The sequence below is a fragment of the Drechmeria coniospora genome, chromosome 01 (genome assembly GCF_001625195.1).
Source record: "Drechmeria coniospora strain ARSEF 6962 chromosome 01, whole genome shotgun sequence".
NCBI lineage: Eukaryota > Fungi > Ascomycota > Sordariomycetes > Hypocreales > Ophiocordycipitaceae > Drechmeria > Drechmeria coniospora.
Window position 1 is genome coordinate 148578 of NC_054389.1, and position 16686 is coordinate 165263.

General features: G+C 48.8%; 2 protein-coding genes across 2 annotated transcripts; one reads left to right on the forward strand and one right to left on the reverse strand.

Annotated features, from left to right (window-relative positions):
• Nucleotides 1–472: 472 nt before the first annotated feature.
• On the forward strand, nucleotides 473–8069 carry DCS_00040 (uncharacterized protein; the record flags this gene model as incomplete). The annotated part of the gene is made up of 3 exons (XM_040797382.1): nucleotides 473–819; nucleotides 877–888; nucleotides 941–8069. The coding sequence occupies 3 exons, from the start codon at nucleotides 473–475 to the stop codon at nucleotides 8067–8069; spliced, it is 7488 nt and encodes a 2495-aa protein (XP_040658265.1).
• Nucleotides 8070–11773: 3704 nt separating this feature from the next.
• DCS_00041 (uncharacterized protein) lies at nucleotides 11774–14151 on the reverse strand (the record flags this gene model as incomplete). Its single annotated transcript, XM_040797383.1, has 2 exons — nucleotides 11774–13922; nucleotides 13976–14151. The coding sequence occupies 2 exons, from the start codon at nucleotides 14149–14151 to the stop codon at nucleotides 11774–11776; spliced, it is 2325 nt and encodes a 774-aa protein (XP_040658266.1).
• Between the last annotated feature and the right edge of the window lie 2535 nt (nucleotides 14152–16686).

Here is a 16686-nt window from a genome sequence, read left to right on the forward strand (position 1 = left end):
GTACAACGACTATTTCGCCGCCACTAGGGTGCGTAACAAACTGTACAGCTAGTGTTATTATTACAGTTACTGGTGATGTTATTACTAGAACTACATTTGGCCCAAGTGCTGGCACCTCAACAATCCCGCCATCATCCGGGTGCATTTCTGGCTGTATTACAACAATCGTTGTTACTGAAATCGGGGGCCTCACTACCATTACTACTCATGGCTCAGTGGCTGGAACTACAACAATCTCGCCACCGCCGGGATGTGTTACGGGATGCACAACTAGCGTTATAGTAACAGTTACCGGAGAAATTGTAACAAGAACTACACTGGGTCCAAGTCTTGGTATGACAACAATAACGCCACCTCCAGGTTGCATTACTAGCTGTATCACTACTATTATTGTAACTGAAACTGGCGGAATTACTACAATTACTACTCCTGGTTCGGTGGCTGGTACTTCTACAATTTCGCCATCACCAGGATGTGTTTCAAGTTGCATGACAAGTATTATTATTACGATTACTGGCAATATTATTACAAGAACTACATTGGGTCCGAGCGCTGGCACGTCGACAATCCTGCCCTCTCCTGGATGCATTACAAATTGCGTTACGAGCATTATTGTTACCGTTACCGGCGGTGTTGTAACCCAGATAACCACTGGTCCGGTGCTCGGCACATCGACCGTACCGCCGCCACCTGGATGCACTACGAATTGCATTACGAGCATTATTGTTACCGTTACTGGCGGGGTTTCCACCCAGATAACTACTGGGCCGGTACCTGGCACGTCGACCGTGCCGCCGCCATCTGGATGCACGACGAACTGTACTACGAATATTATCGTCACTGTTACCGGTGGCGTTACAACTATTTTCACACCAGGACCGACGCCTGGTACGTCGACCGTTCCGCCGCCGCCTGGATGCACGACGAACTGCGTTACGAGTCTTATCGTTACTGTTACCGGAGGTGTTACGACTGTTTTTACACCCGGACCTGCGCCGGGCACATCAACTCTCCCGCCGCCTGCCGGATGCACTACTAATTGCGTTACGAGTATTATTGTTACTGTTACTGGTGGTAATATAACCAAGATAACTAATGGTCCGGTGCCCGGCACGACAACCGTTCCACCACCACCCGGATGCACGACAGACTGCATTACTAGGGTTATTATTACCGTCACCGGCGGGTTTACAACCATTACCACACCCGGACCCACGCCAGGAACGTCGACCGTCCCGCCGCCGCCCGGATGCACTACAAACTGCGTTACGAGTATTATTGTTACCGTTCCTGGCGAAATTGTTACCCAAACGACTCTAGGTCCTATACCTGGGACGACGATAGTTCCGCCACCCCCTGGGTGCGCTTCAAACTGCGTCACGAGCATTATTGTTACCATTACTGGCGGTCTTACAACCATAACTACGCCCGGACCGACGGCTGGCACATTGATTATCATCCCCACCACCGGGTGTACTACTGGATGTACAACGACAGTAGTAATCACAGTGCCTGGCGGCATTACAACTGTTTTTACACCAGGGCCCACGCCGGGCACGACAACTGTCCCGCCGCCTCCGGGATGTACTGCGAATTGCATTACGAGTCTTATAGTTACAATTACTGGTAGTATTATTACAGAAACAACTCTAGGGCCATTGCCTGGTACGACAACAATCCCGCCAGCCCCTGGGTGCGTTATAAACTGCGTTACGAGCGTAATTGTAACTCTTACCGGCGGTCTTACTACCGTGACTACACCCGGACCGTCCGCTGGCACGTCAACAGTTCTGCCGCCCCCTGGATGCGTTACAAACTGCGTTACGAGCGTAATTGTAACTATTACCGGCGGTCTTACTACCGTGACTACACTTGGGCCGTCGGCTGGTACATTAATAGTCCCGCCGCCCCCTGCATGCGTTACAAACTGCGTTACGAGCGTAATTGTAACCATTACCGGCGGTCTTACTACCGTAACTACACTTGGGCCGTCGGCTGGCACGTCAACAGTTCCGCCGCCCCCTGGATGCGTTACAAACTGCATTACGAGCGTTATTGTTACAGTGCCTGGCGGTGCGACAACAGTTCTTACAGCCGGGCCTACACCAGGTACATCGACTGTCCCGCCAACTCCCGGATGCACTACGAATTGCGTCACGAGTATTATCGTTACTATTACTGGTAGTATTATTACGAAAACAACACTAGGGCCATTGCCCGGTACGAGAACAATCCCGCCGGCTCCTGGATGTACTACAAATTGCGTTACGAGTATTATAGTTACAATTACTGGCAGTATTATTACAGAAACAACACTAGGGCCATTGCCTGGCACGACAACAATCCCGCCAGCCCCTGGGTGCGTTATAAACTGCGTTACGAGCGTGATTGTAACTATTACCGGCGGTCTTACTACCGTGACTACACCCGGACCGTCGGCCGGCACGTCAACAGTTCCGCCGCCCCCTGGATGCGTTACAAACTGCGTTACGAGCGTAATTGTAACTATTACCGGCGGTCTTACTACCGTAACTACACCCGGGCCGTCGGCTGGCACGTCAACAGTTCCGCCGCCCCCTGGATGCGTTACAAACTGCATTACGAGCGTTATTGTTACAGTGCCTGGCGGTGCGACAACAGTTCTTACAGCCGGGCCTACACCAGGCACATCGACTGTCCCGCCAACTCCTGGATGCACTACGAATTGCGTTACGAGTATTATCGTTACTATTACTGGTAGTATTATTACAAAAACAACACTAGGGCCATTGCCCGGTACGACAACAATCCCGCCAGCCCCTGGGTGCGTTACAAACTGCGTTACGAGCGTGATTGTAACTATTACCGGCGGTCTTACTACCGTGATAACACCCGGACCGTCGGCCGGCACGTCAACAGTTCCGCCGCCCCCTGGATGCGTTACAAACTGCATTACGAGCGTTATTGTTACAGTGCCTGGCGGTGCGACAACAGTTCTTACAACCGGGCCTACACCAGGCACATCGACTGTCCTACCAACTCCCGGATGCACTACGAATTGCGTTACAAGTATTATCGTTACTAATACTGGTAGTATTATTACGAAAACAACGCTAGGGCCACTGCCCGGTACGATAACAATCCCGCCAGCTCCCGAATGCACTACGAATTGCGTTACGAGTATTATCGTCACTATTACTGGTGGTATTATTACGAAAACAACGATAGGGTCATTACCCGGTACGACAACAATCCCGCCAGCTCCTGGATGCACTACGAATTGCGTTACGAGTATTATGGTTACCATTACTGGTGGTATTATTACCGAAACAATGCTAGGGCCATTGCCTGGCACGACAACAATCCTGCCAGCCCCTGGGTGCGTTACAAACTGCGTTACGAGCGTAATTGTAACTATAACTGCCGGTCTTACTACCTTCACTACACCCGGGCCGTCGGCTGGCACGTCAACAGTCCCGCCCCCCCCTGGATGCGTTACAAACTGCATTACGAGCGTCATCGTTACAGTGCCTGGCAGTGCAACAACAGTTCTTACAGCCGGGCCTACACCAGGCACATCGACTGTCCCGCCAACTCCCGGATGCACTACGAATTGCGTTACAAGTATTATCGTCACGATTACTGGTAGCATTATTACGGAAACAACGCTAGGGCCATTGCCCGGTACGACAACAATTCCGCCAGCTCCTGGATGCACTACGAATTGCGTTACGAGTATTATCGTTACTATTACTGGTGATATTATTACGAAAACAACGCTAGGGCCATTGCCCGGTACGACAACAATCCCGCCAGCTCCTGAATGCACTACGAATTGCGTTACGAGTATTATTGTTACCATTACTGGTAGTGTTATTACGAAAACAACGATAGGATCATTGCCTGGCACGACAACAATCCCGCCAGCCCCTGGGTGCGTTACAAACTGCGTTACGAGCGTAATTGTAACTATTACCGGCGGTCTTACTACCGTAACTACACTTGGGCCGTCGGCTGGCACATCAATAGTTCCGCCGCCCCCTGGATGCGTGACAAACTGCGTTACGAGTATTATCGTTACTATTACTGGTGGTATTATTACGAAAACAACGCTAGGGCCATTGCCCGGTACGACAACAATTCCGCCAGCTCCTGGATGCACTACGAATTGCGTTACGAGTATTATCGTTACTACTACTGGTGGTATTATTACGGAAACAACGCTAGGGCCATTGCCTGGCACGACAACAATCCCGCCAGCTCCTGAATGCACTACGAATTGCGTTACGAGTATCATCGTTACTATTACTGGTGGTATTATTACGAAAACAACGATAGGGTCATTGCCCGGTACGACAACAATTCCGCCAGCTCCTGGATGCACTACGAATTGCGTTACGAGTATTATGGTTACCATTACTGGTAGTATTATTACGAAAACAACGATAGGGTCATTGCCTGGCACGACAACAATCCCGCCAGCCCCTGGGTGCGCTACAAACTGCGTTACGAGCGTAATTGTAACTATTACCGGCGGTCTTACTACTGTTACTACACTTGGGCCGTCGGCTGGTACGTCAACAGTTCCGCCGCCCCCTGGATGCGTTACAAACTGCGTTACGAGTATTATCGTTACTATTACTGGTGGTATTATTACAAAAACAACGCTAGGGCCATTGCCCGGTACGACAACAATTCCGCCAGCTCCTGGATGCACTACGAATTGCGTTACGAGTATTATCATTACTATTACTGGTGGTATTATTACAAAAACAACGCTGGGGCCATTGCCTGGCACGATAACAACCCCGCCAGCTCCCGAATGCACTACGAATTGCGTTACGAGTATTATCGTCACTATTACTGGTGGTATTATTACGAAAACAACGATAGGGTCATTGCCCGGTACGACAACAATCCCGCCAGCTCCTGGATGCACTACGAGTTGCGTTACGAGTATTATCATTACTATTACTGGTGGTATTATTACGAAAACAACGCTAGGGCCATTGCCTGGCACGACAACAATCCCGCCAGCTCCTGAATGTACTACGAATTGCGTTACGAGTATTATAGTTACTATTACTGGTGGCATTATTACCGAAACAATGCTAGGGCCATTGCCTGGCACGACAACAATCCTGCCAGCCCCTGGGTGCGTTACAAACTGCGTTACGAGCGTAATTGTAACTATTACCGGCGGTCTTACTACCGTAACTACACTTGGGCCGTCGGCTGGCACATCAATAGTCCCGCCGCCCCCTGGATGCGTTACAAACTGCGTTACGAGCGTAATTGTAACTATTACCGGCGGTCTTACTACCGTAACTACACCCGGGCCGTTGGCTGGTACGTCAACAGTTCCGCCGCCCCCTGGATGCGTTACAAACTGCGTTACGAGCGTAATTGTAACTATTACCGGCGGTCTTACTACCGTAACTACACCCGGGCCGTTGGCTGGTACGTCAACAGTTCCGCCGCCCCCTGGATGCGTTACAAACTGCGTTACGAGCGTAATTGTAACTATTACCGGCGGTCTTACTACCGTAACTACACCCGGGCCGTTGGCTGGTACGTCAACAGTTCCGCCGCCCCCTGGATGCGTTACAAACTGCATTACGAGCGTTATTGTTACAGTGCCTGGCGGTGCGACAACAGTTCTTACAGCCGGGCCTACACCAGGCACATCGACTGTCCTGCCAACTCCCGGATGCACTACGAATTGCGTTACGAGTATTATCGTTACTATTACTGGTAGTATTATTACGAAAACAACGCTAGGGCCACTGCCCGGTACGACAACAATCCCGCCAGCTCCTGGATGCACTACGAATTGCGTTACGAGCGTTATTGTTACTATCACCGGCGGTCTCACAACCGTAACTACACCCGGACCGCTCGCTGGCACATCAACGGTCCTGCCACCCCCTGGATGCGTTACAAACTGCGTTACGAGTATTATGGTTACGACTCCGTTCTCGGACATCCTCGTAATCGGGACGGTCACAGGCCCAGTTCCCGGCACCAAAACGATTCCACCACCAGCCGACTGCACCCACCCCTGCACGATCAGTATTGTCATTACTGTCACGTCGACGCAACCTCCGAATACGGTCGTCACTACAACTATTACCGGGGGGACAGTGGCCGGTACGAGTTCCATTACGCCGCCGGCGGATTGCACGCGCCCTTGCACGACAACCGTCGTTGTTACGCAGCCTGCCCATGCCGTCGTTACTTCGACGTTCACCGGGGGTACGGTACCCGGAACGTCGACTATCACGCCACCGGTAGATTGCACACACCCTTGCACAATAAGTATTATTATTACGCAGCCCGTAGATGCAGTCGTAACAACAACAGTTACTAGCGGAACGGTGCCCGGAACGTTGACTATTACACCGCCAGTAGATTGCACCCACCCCTGCACTACGACCGTTATAGTAATGCAGCCTCCCGATATTGTTGAAACGACGACAATTACTACCGGCACTGTTCCCGGAACATCGACGATCTCGCCACCGGCCGACTGCACACACCCCTGCACTACGAGCGTAATCGTAACGCTACCTCCTGATGTAGCCGTAACTACTACTGTAACTTCTGGAACTGTTCCCGGAACATCAACCATCCTGCCACCTACCGACTGTATACACCCCTGCACTACGAGCGTTGTAGTAATGCAGCCTCCCGATATTGTCGAAACGACGACAATCACTGCCGGTACCGTTCCCGGAACATCGACGATCTCGCCACCGGCCGACTGCACGCACCCCTGCACTACGAGCATCATCGTAACCCAACCGCCCGATGTAGCCGTAACTACTACTATAACTTCTGGGACTGTTCCCGGAACATCAACCATCCTACCACCCATCGACTGTACACACCCCTGCACCACGAGCGTTGTAGTAATGCAGCCTCCCGATATTGTCGAAACGACGACAATAACTACCGGCACCGTTCCCGGAACATCGACGATCCTCCCGTCCGCTGACTGCACGCACCCCTGTACTACGACCGTTATCGTAACCCAGCCGCCCGATATCGTCATAACAACAACAGTTACTACCGGCACCGTTCCCGGAACATTAACGATCCCGCCGTCCGCCGGCTGTATCCACCCCTGCACTACGAGAGTAGTCGTAACCCTGCCTCCTAACACAGTCGTAACTATAACGGTAACTTCTGGGACTGTTGCTAGGACTACCACCGTTTCTCCGGCTTCTGACTGTACGCACCCCTGTACGACAAGTGTTATCGTTTCACAACCCCAGGACACCGACGTCACTACGACTGTTTATGGGACTAAGGTAGGGACTACTACTATTCCCCCGGCCGCTGGTTGTACGCATCCTTGCACTACGAGCATTATTGTTACTTCGTCTGTATCACCTGCGCCTTGCCAATTCACAACCGCTACCGCACCTGCGTGTGCACCGTTGGGACTTAATGTAGACTACTATAGGAACACCTTTGTCCATGGATATGGCTGTAATAACGGGGACCCCGCTCCCCCTTGTTACGATGGACCAAATTATTACATCACCAAAGGTCTTACGCCTCTTGCCTCCGGTCAAACAGATACTATATTTATCCCCCAAGATGGCTATATTGGCCAGGGAAGCGCCGCCTGCGTTAAAGGGGTAGACTCGTTATATTATGGCGCCGATTACTGCCCTGGGTATGTCCGGACCGTAAATGGAAACATTATTGTAAACGGCAACAACTATACCTTGGTCTACCGGGGGTATTATCGAGCGCCGACTACTGGACAATATTCCATCTGTGCAAGCGGCGATGCCGGACTCGCCGTCTTTTTCGGCGATGGGAATGGCGTTAACTGCGGCCCCAATAGCGTCATCTCCAATACTTCGATGCCACTAATAGTTTCGGTAAACGGTGCAAACTTTGTTAACCCCGTTTCGTGTTCCACTGTTCGTTTGTTTGCAAACCAGTATTATCCTATCCGGGTTGTCTTCGGCAACAATTTTCATCAGAGCAGTGTTAGCGTTACTATTACAAGACCAGGCGGCCAGCCGATGAACTCCAACCCTGGACTTTATTATCCTGTTGTTTGCGGATCGTAAAGTGAAGAAGTGTTATGGAGTCACTAGTACTACCAGTATCTAGTGGTCGGAAATAGTTGTTAAGAAATCTGCAGAACTCTAACTCTACAAGGCATTGGAGTACTTATACTCCAATGCCTGCTTAGTCATAGGGTGCGAGTCACGTGCGATAGCACGTGACTCTATCCTAGGACGTAGCTCTATTAGGCAAAGCCTACTATCATAACAAGAAGAAGGTTTAGTAATAAATAGCTACGTAGTGGCTACTTACAAGCAACAGTATGTATGAGAGTATATGTATGGTATGATTGAATTACTGATACCTAGGTATATAAGGTTGTTAAGGTACTACTTGTTAAAATACTAGTATTTATACTAGTAAGACTACCCAAATAGGATACTATCCTATTATTACTAGTAGCTAGTACTACTAGTAAGATGCTATACTATACTGCGAGTATTAGTAAGTATATAGAGTTAACCAATAGTATACAACATACTACTTCTCCAAACTATAACTCGGAGCGACTAGCGGCAGTACTCCTTCTGACCAAGTCACTACTACAATACGACTCATATACGTAGTAGCCAGTCGACTACTGGAGCCAATTGGTCGGAACAACAATTGCCGCTCTCCTGATCGCTACTAGTTATTGCCAGCCCACAATACGATACTTCTCCAGTCGCTACTAGGTATTGCCAGCCTACAGTACTACTATGGGCTATCCCAATTGTTAAAAATACTAGTATTTATACTAGTAAGACTACCCAAATAGGATACTATCCTATTGCTACTACTACTAGTAGTAACTGCTAGGAGTACTACTACTAGCAAATATGCTATACTATACTGCGAGTATTAGTATGCATATAGAGTTGACTGATAGTATACAACATACTACTTCTCCGAACTACGACTCGGAGCGACTGCCGGCAGTACTACTGCCAGCCAACCCACTACTACAACCTGACCTACATATGTAGTAGTCAGTCGACTACTGGAGTCAATTGATCGGAACACCAATTGACATTCTCCCAACGGATACCAGCCGTTGCCAGCCAAGAGTACTACTCTTGGCAATTTGAACTATAGTACAGGGACAACCAAGCCGGTGACTCACCGTGCGAATACGACCAAGCAGGTGACCTACTGCGCGGTATAATGGACTGGCCACCTGACTTCACAGGCTCGTATATGCGCACATTAGTATGGCAGTTATGGTCTCGACTTAGGCACACTGAGTTGTCGCAGATCGTATATGCGCACATTAGTATGGCAGTTATGGTCTCGACCCAGGAACCTAAGGTTGTCGAGGTACTACCTCCAAGACATAAATAGTCCTATTTCTCCTGTACTGTACTTGATAGAAGAATCGCCTTCGTTTGTATAATTTGGTACTACCAAGTTTGCACTCTTACCCAGTTACTAACTGGCACCCATTTTGCTGTTACCAACAGCGTGATTGATTCCCTAGTCCGTGCGATATACTTCCACTACCCCTCCTCTTGCGCACCCAAATTGCAAGACCAATGCGATAGAATCAGCCAACTATCGTATAACTAAAACAGCCATCCAACTGTATAATGGCCTTAGCCAAACTATCGTTTAAGTAAAACAGCCATTTAACTGTATATTGAATTCAGCCACCCAGCTATAGTACAATAGTATCTCAGATCAGTACAATAGTATCTCTGATCAGTACGATAGAATCTCCGGTCAAGCCGTTGAGCAATAGAAATAGCGATCTGTCCAGACCTATAAGGTGCTACTTGTTAAAATACTGGTATTTATACTAGTAAGACTACCCAAATAGGATACTATCCTATTGTTACTAGTAGTACTACTACTAGTAAAGATGCTATACTATACTGCGAGTATTAGTAAGCATATCGAGTTGACTAATAGTATATAACATACTACTTCTCCGAACTACAACTCGGAACGACTGACGGCAGTACTACTGCCGGCCAACTCACTACTACAATACAACTTGTACATGTAGTAGCCAGTCAACTACAGGAGCCAATTGATCGGAATGACAATTGCCGCTCTCCCAGTCGCTACTAGCTACTGCCAGCCCACAGTACTACTGCGGGCAATCAAACCATTGTGCGACCGAAACGGCGATCAAACCATTGTGCGACTAAACGGGCAATCAAACCACTGTGCAATCAAACGGGCGATCAAACCATAGTGTAACTGCGCAGCCACAATCTGGACCTACAAGGTACTACTCTGTAGGCATAAATAGCCGCACTTCCCTCGTACTTTAGTTAGAAGAATAATCGCATTCGTTTGTATAATCCGGTACTACCAATTGTGCACTCTTGCCCAGTTACTAACTGGCACCCCTTATGCTGTTACTAACAGCTTGATTGATTCCCTGGTCCGTGCGATTTACTTCCACTACCCCCTCCTCTTGCGCATACAAATTGCAAGACTACTCTGTAGACATAAATAGCCGCTCTTTTCCTGCACTTTAGCTAGAAGAAATAATCGCATTCGTTTGTATAAATTGGTACTACTAATTGTGTACTCTTGCTCAATTACTAACTGGCATCCCTTTTTTACTGTTACTAAAAGTGTAATTGATTCTATAGTCTGTGCGATATACTTCTACTATTCCTTCCTCTTGCGTACATATATTGCAAGAAGTTATAAGTGTTATGGTATCGGGCTTAGCCTGATATAAGAGAACGGAGGGAACCGAGGGACCCACTAGGAAGAACGCACACAACTAGAAGCCCTAGTTGCCAAGTAGTTTTCCCTCCTTCAAGTCTTTTAATAAACATCATTGAGAGTCCTAGAGCAGCCGCCTAGTGACTCCGTAACATCCATTTTGGATAGTCCGTGCAACTGTACTTCTACTGTGCACCCTTCCCATTTTACCCCTTTATTCCAAAAGGTATTTACCCTTTTTATTTTTAAGATATATATATTAACAAGTTTGTTAGTTCGGTTCTGGGGGAAACTGGAACAAGAGATCTCTTTTAATGGATTCAATTTGGTACGAAAGGAGAGAAAAGAGACTGCCCCTGAGCGGCTACTTTTATCCTCTCTGCAATCGTGCCCCATACAATTACGTAATCCTAGTCTACTATTGGCCACTATATACATATAACACACACAGGCGGCTCTTTAAAAAGTGCCAAAAATTGTACTTACCTATTTACCCCCTATCGACCCAATCTTCGATGCGTATATTTATCTGATTTGTAGATACTAGCCGTTCCAGTACCTTATTAGGCTGGGCCTTTATTATTGCATCGGCTAGGTTATCGCTACCGTTAATCCAACGGATTTCAGATATCTCCTGTCGCTCGTAGCTCTGTCGTATTGCCATAGTAAATTATTAACCTTTTTTTGGTAGTTGATCCTAGTTTAACTAGGCATTCGTATAGCGAATACGAGTCCGTACACATAATAAAGGGGATAATGGGTATCTGTAATCGGCTGGCAATTGTATTTACTGTTTGGGTTAATACATAGCCCATATGTAAGGCGCGCCATAGGCGTGTAGGCCTTATAAGCGAATGTGGGGTGCAGTACCCGCACTAAGTGCGGATACTGGCGGATCTTTTGACAGTTTGGCTATATGGTCGAACGGTTAACTGGTCTATTGTCCATATGGGCACACCTCCCCATATGTGTTACAATTAACACACAATAGTACGGTCAGCGCATTGCCAAGCATGCCAGACTAGCAGCCAGCCTAGAAACCCAATCAACATGACTTGGGATAATAGTTTCCAGGCCACGCATTTGCCGCCGCTTGCCCCGGAGGCTGGATGGTAAAACCAAAAGCGGATGCCCAGCCGTAGTTACCCATAACGATCCGGAGCGGGTAAAACTGGTTTGCAATCAAGTTGACGTTTCCGCACGCTTTAGGGTTGACGTAGTTGCCTCCCGTTGCGCTGACTTTCAGCGATGGGGCCCCAGGGGCGGGCTGCTGGTCGCTGCAGGCAAAAGCGTTTCCGTCTCCAAAGTAGACGTTGGAGATATTGTCGGCATCCGTGCAGAGCTGGTACGATCCGGTAACGGGGGCGCGATAGTAACCTTCGTAAACGAGCGTGAAGTTGTTGCCGTCCACCATCAATCCTCCGTTCACCGTCCTTTGGTAGCCGATCGCGTACTTCCAGCCGTTATAGCCCACGTTAGAGATGGCGTGTCCAGCAAAGTTGACGTCGGTATCCTGAACAAAGTAGGTAAGGTTTGTTTGACCGGAAGCAAGTGGCTTGAGTTGATTTATATAGTACGAAGGTCCAGGGTCATTGCATGCCGCACCCTCGCCGACGGAGCAGCCATATCCGTTGCCGAGCTTGTTGGCGTAATAGTGGACATCGAGACCCCCCGGCGGACATGGGCTTGATGGGTTTGATGAGTCGGCAAGGTAGCATGGCGCCGGCGTCCCGGAGGGCAGCGGTATCGTAACGATGACTCTCGTCGTGCACGGTCGGGTGCAGCCGGCGGGTGGTGTGATGGTCGTCGTGCCGGCCCTGATCCCGGGCACCGTTGTGGTGACGACAACGTTAGGGGGTTGAGATGCGGCATTTGTAACGACAATAGTTGTTAAGCAGCCGCCGTTACAATTGCCCGATGGAAGAAGCGTAAAGGTGCCCGGTGTAGGTCCAGTCGTTGTTATAGTCGTAAACTGCATTCCGCTTGTTACTGTAACGATAACGCTAGTTATGCAGCCCTTGGTACAGGTGCTTGGGGGTGCAATGGTTGTCGTTCCAGCCGTCGGCCCGGTTACCGTTGAAGTAACTACTCCTCTACTGCTATCGGTTACGGTAACGATAATGCTGGTTATGCAGCCCTTGGTACAGGTGCTTGGGGGTGCAATAGTTGTCGTTCCAGCCGTCGGCCCGGTTACAGTTGAAGAAACTACCCCTCCACCGACATCGGTTACGGTAACAATAATGCTAGTAACGCAGCCTTTGGTACAGGTGTCTGGTGGGAGAATAGTGGACGTTCCTGCTATCGGCCCGGTTACCGTCGAGGAAACTATTCCGCTTGCCGGCACTCCAATATCGCTAGCCACGGTGACGATAACGTTGGTAACGCATCCCTTGGTACAGGTGTCTGGTGGGAGAATAGTGGACGTTCCTGCTGTCGGCCCGGTTACCGTTGAGGAAATTATTCCGCTTGCCGGCACTTCAATATCGCTAGCTACCGTAACGATAACGTTGGTAACGCATCCCTTGGTACAGGTGTCTGGTGGGAGAATAGTAGACGTTCCTGCTGTCGGCCCGGTTACTGTTGAGGAAACTATTCCGCTTGCCGGTACTCCAATATTGCTAGCTACGGTAACGATAACGCTAGTAACGCATCCCTTGGTACAGGTATCTGGTGGGAGAATGGTAGACGTTCCTACCGTCGGTCCGGTTACCGTCGAAGAAACTATTCCGCTTGCCGGCACTCCAATATTGCTAGCTACGGTAACGATAACGCTAGTAACGCATCCCTTGGTACAGGTATCTGGTGGGAGAACGGTAGATGTTCCTACCGTCGGTCCGGTTACCGTCGAGGAAACTATTCCGCTAGCCTGATTTCCATCGCTATCGGCTACGGTAATGATGACACTGGTGACGCAGCTCTTAATGCAGGTGTTTGGCGGTAGAATAGTGGAAGTTCCTGCCGTCGGTCCCGTAACCGTTAAAGTAACTATTCCGCTTGCCGCATCTCCGTTATCATCGGCTGCAGTAACGGTACCGCCGGTAGGGCCGACTGTAATAATTACGGTTGTTACGCAAAGCTCACCACAACCGGGCGATGGCAGGATGGTGGTGGTTCCTGGTGTCGGCCCTGTCGTCGTTGCCGTTACAACGCCATAAGTACTACCTTCCTGGTCGGGTTTTACACCCGTGTACGTCCTGTCGACGGCATGTTAGTCCGTGCAACGCCAATAGGGAAGATGGGAACGTACTTAGTAAGGGCGCTTTCCGACGGACCGGTAAGGCTCATCCCATCACAGCTGAACTTAAACAAGTGTTCTTCGATAACGACGACAGATCCGAATGCCGGCTTTGCAGGATTTTCACCTCGGGCAAGGCTAAGGAACCCAAGGAGGAAGGCGACAGGACGAAAGGTTAGAAGCTGCATGGTAGGGGACAATATGAATAGTTCGATATTGAGGTTACTTTGAAGCCACTCAAGATGTTGTTGTAGTTGAAGAGCCTTACTTTAGTTTGGCAAAGGTGGTGCTTGTGTCTATGAGATTTCGGTTGCGGATGAGGCTGATTTGGATTTGTGCAAGGTGTCCTTCGGGTTTCTTCGGTATCTCCGGTGTTGGTAATGCATGAACTTGGGCAGCCGGACCTTTTCATCCTTTAATGAACAAAAGCTACACTGAATTTAAGATTTCGAATTCTTGTTCAAACGGGAATAGACTTGTCGATACGAGTCCCTAGCAGGGCCGATTGGGTCGTGGCTCCAAGCTAGGCTAGACGCAAGGCATGGATAGCCAGGAAGCAGTTTCGTCATCGTGCAGCCAAGCCGAAGCAGGTGGTGTTGATAGAACAAACCTTAGGATCCACCTGTATGCCCTTCCACCTGGAAGATGATGGAAATCTAGCAGTCAAGTTACTAGGCTGCGTGGCGAATAGCGAACAGCCGCTTGCCTAGGGCAATGATGTAAAGTGTGTCGAGCTCTGTATTATTACTGGTAGACTATGTGTACTTAGTGTTAAGTATTTTCGGAGAAAAGCAACCGAGTATGGAGAAGAAGGTTAAAACAGATCCGACCCAACTAAGGGTGGATCATTAGCATTACGACTTGCCTATTCTAAGCAAAGGATGTGAACTGGTACGAGCAAAAAATATACTTTGTGCACTATAATGCTCCTTAGCTAACCTTGTACCTACTTATACAGCCTTTAGAACGGTACCTTACTAAAGACTCGGTACCGTTGGGTGTATATCAGAAGATACGAGTATTGGTTCGGTTCTGGGGGAAGCTAGTAACAAGAGATCTCTTTCAATAAATCAATTTGGTACGAAGTACTCTGTACTCCGTAGCTGTTATGTAGCGCGCCTTCGTGAGTCAAAGCGTGTTAGTGCGGGCGGAGCGGGGCAGTGTTACGAACCAATACGCATGCAGGCTATGACTAAGGACGACAGGGCTAAGACCGAGCTTTAAGTACCAAGCACAAAGACAAGTAGAGTCTGGTACATACAGTAGAGGTACGGAGCCAGGTACGAACACAAGAGGCGGTACGTACACAAAGGGGTCACGTGATCGTTAACCGCAGATCACGCCGCTCACCGTGATCCAAGTGATCCAGCATTAAGGAAGGTCACGTGATCGTTAACCGTGGATCACGCCGCTCACCGTAATCCAAGTGAGCCTGGCTCACGCGGCTCACGGTGATCCAAGTGATCCAGCAATAAGCAATGAGGGAACGAATACATATATAGGACAGTCCTTACCCATAGATAGTTAGTTCCTCATTGATCAATCTAAGAAATCAGTTCGCTATTGATTGAGGAGTCCTCAAAGCTCCTTAACGGAACCCTTAGTAGACATACTGTTCACGGCAAGCCTGACTCACTACCTAAGTGACAGAACCCTTAGGACGCTTTAAGCATCCGTTACAGGCAGGTACCGTTTGGCGGGGCGCGTGCGCGAAAAGGTACTTGTGGTCGGGATCGTTAAGTCAAAAGGGTGCAGTGAAAAAGATCCACTAATATGCGGCCGGGCGGGTCGGGAAAAATACAAGCGTACGGGCGGAAAATATCGTTAGACGAATATAACGTTACATTGGCCGTAGAGGAGCCCAGAGCGCTGGTAAATAATCCCCAACAGTAAAACATTTCTTGTCGGGAATTTTGGTATAACAATAGTTGGGTGGGTAGTAAGTGAGGGTGGGGGGGGGGTTAGTGGTATGTGTATTGGTAGGTATTTTGTATGTATTGGTAGGTTTGGGGGTGGGGCTTAAACAAGAACATATCCATTAAGGTAGCTTAGGCCAGACCAATAGTAGACTAGAGTAAGTACAGTAGTATTTCTTGGAATAAAGGGGTAAAATAGGAAGGGTGCGCAATGGAAGTTCAGTTGCACGGACTATCCAAAATGGATATCAATTAAGGCTGTTAGTAACAGCAGGAAGTGCACCAGTCAGTAACTGGGCAAGAAATACAGATTTGAACAAGTCAAATAGTAGTGCCAAGGGACAATTCAAAAAGGAAAGACTTGTGTTTCTTGTGCTTGCTTGTGCGCGTGCGTCTTGCGTGCTTGTATATCTAACTATCTAAGAGTGTAGGAAAGGGAGGACCATTTTATACCTGAGAGGTATCTGAAAGGGACTATAGACCTGGCTATTCGCTATTGGTCTAAGTCCTCAGCACCCAGTCTATCTGGATTTTCAGACAGCGACTTTACAGGTGACTTAGATTCCTCGAAGTCTACCTATGGGTACCTCTTTACCCTAGCAGGTGGACCAATCTGCTGGAAGTCAAAAAGGGCAAGTACAATTGCTCTTTCAACTGTAGAAGCAGAATCCGATGCCCTACTGGAAGCAATTCGGGAACTCAAATGGCTGGATAGTCTGTTTACAGAAATAGGTAAAAGTCTTCAAAAACCCATTCCACTTCTGTGCGATAACAATAGATCCATCTCTAACGCCAACGACCCAAATC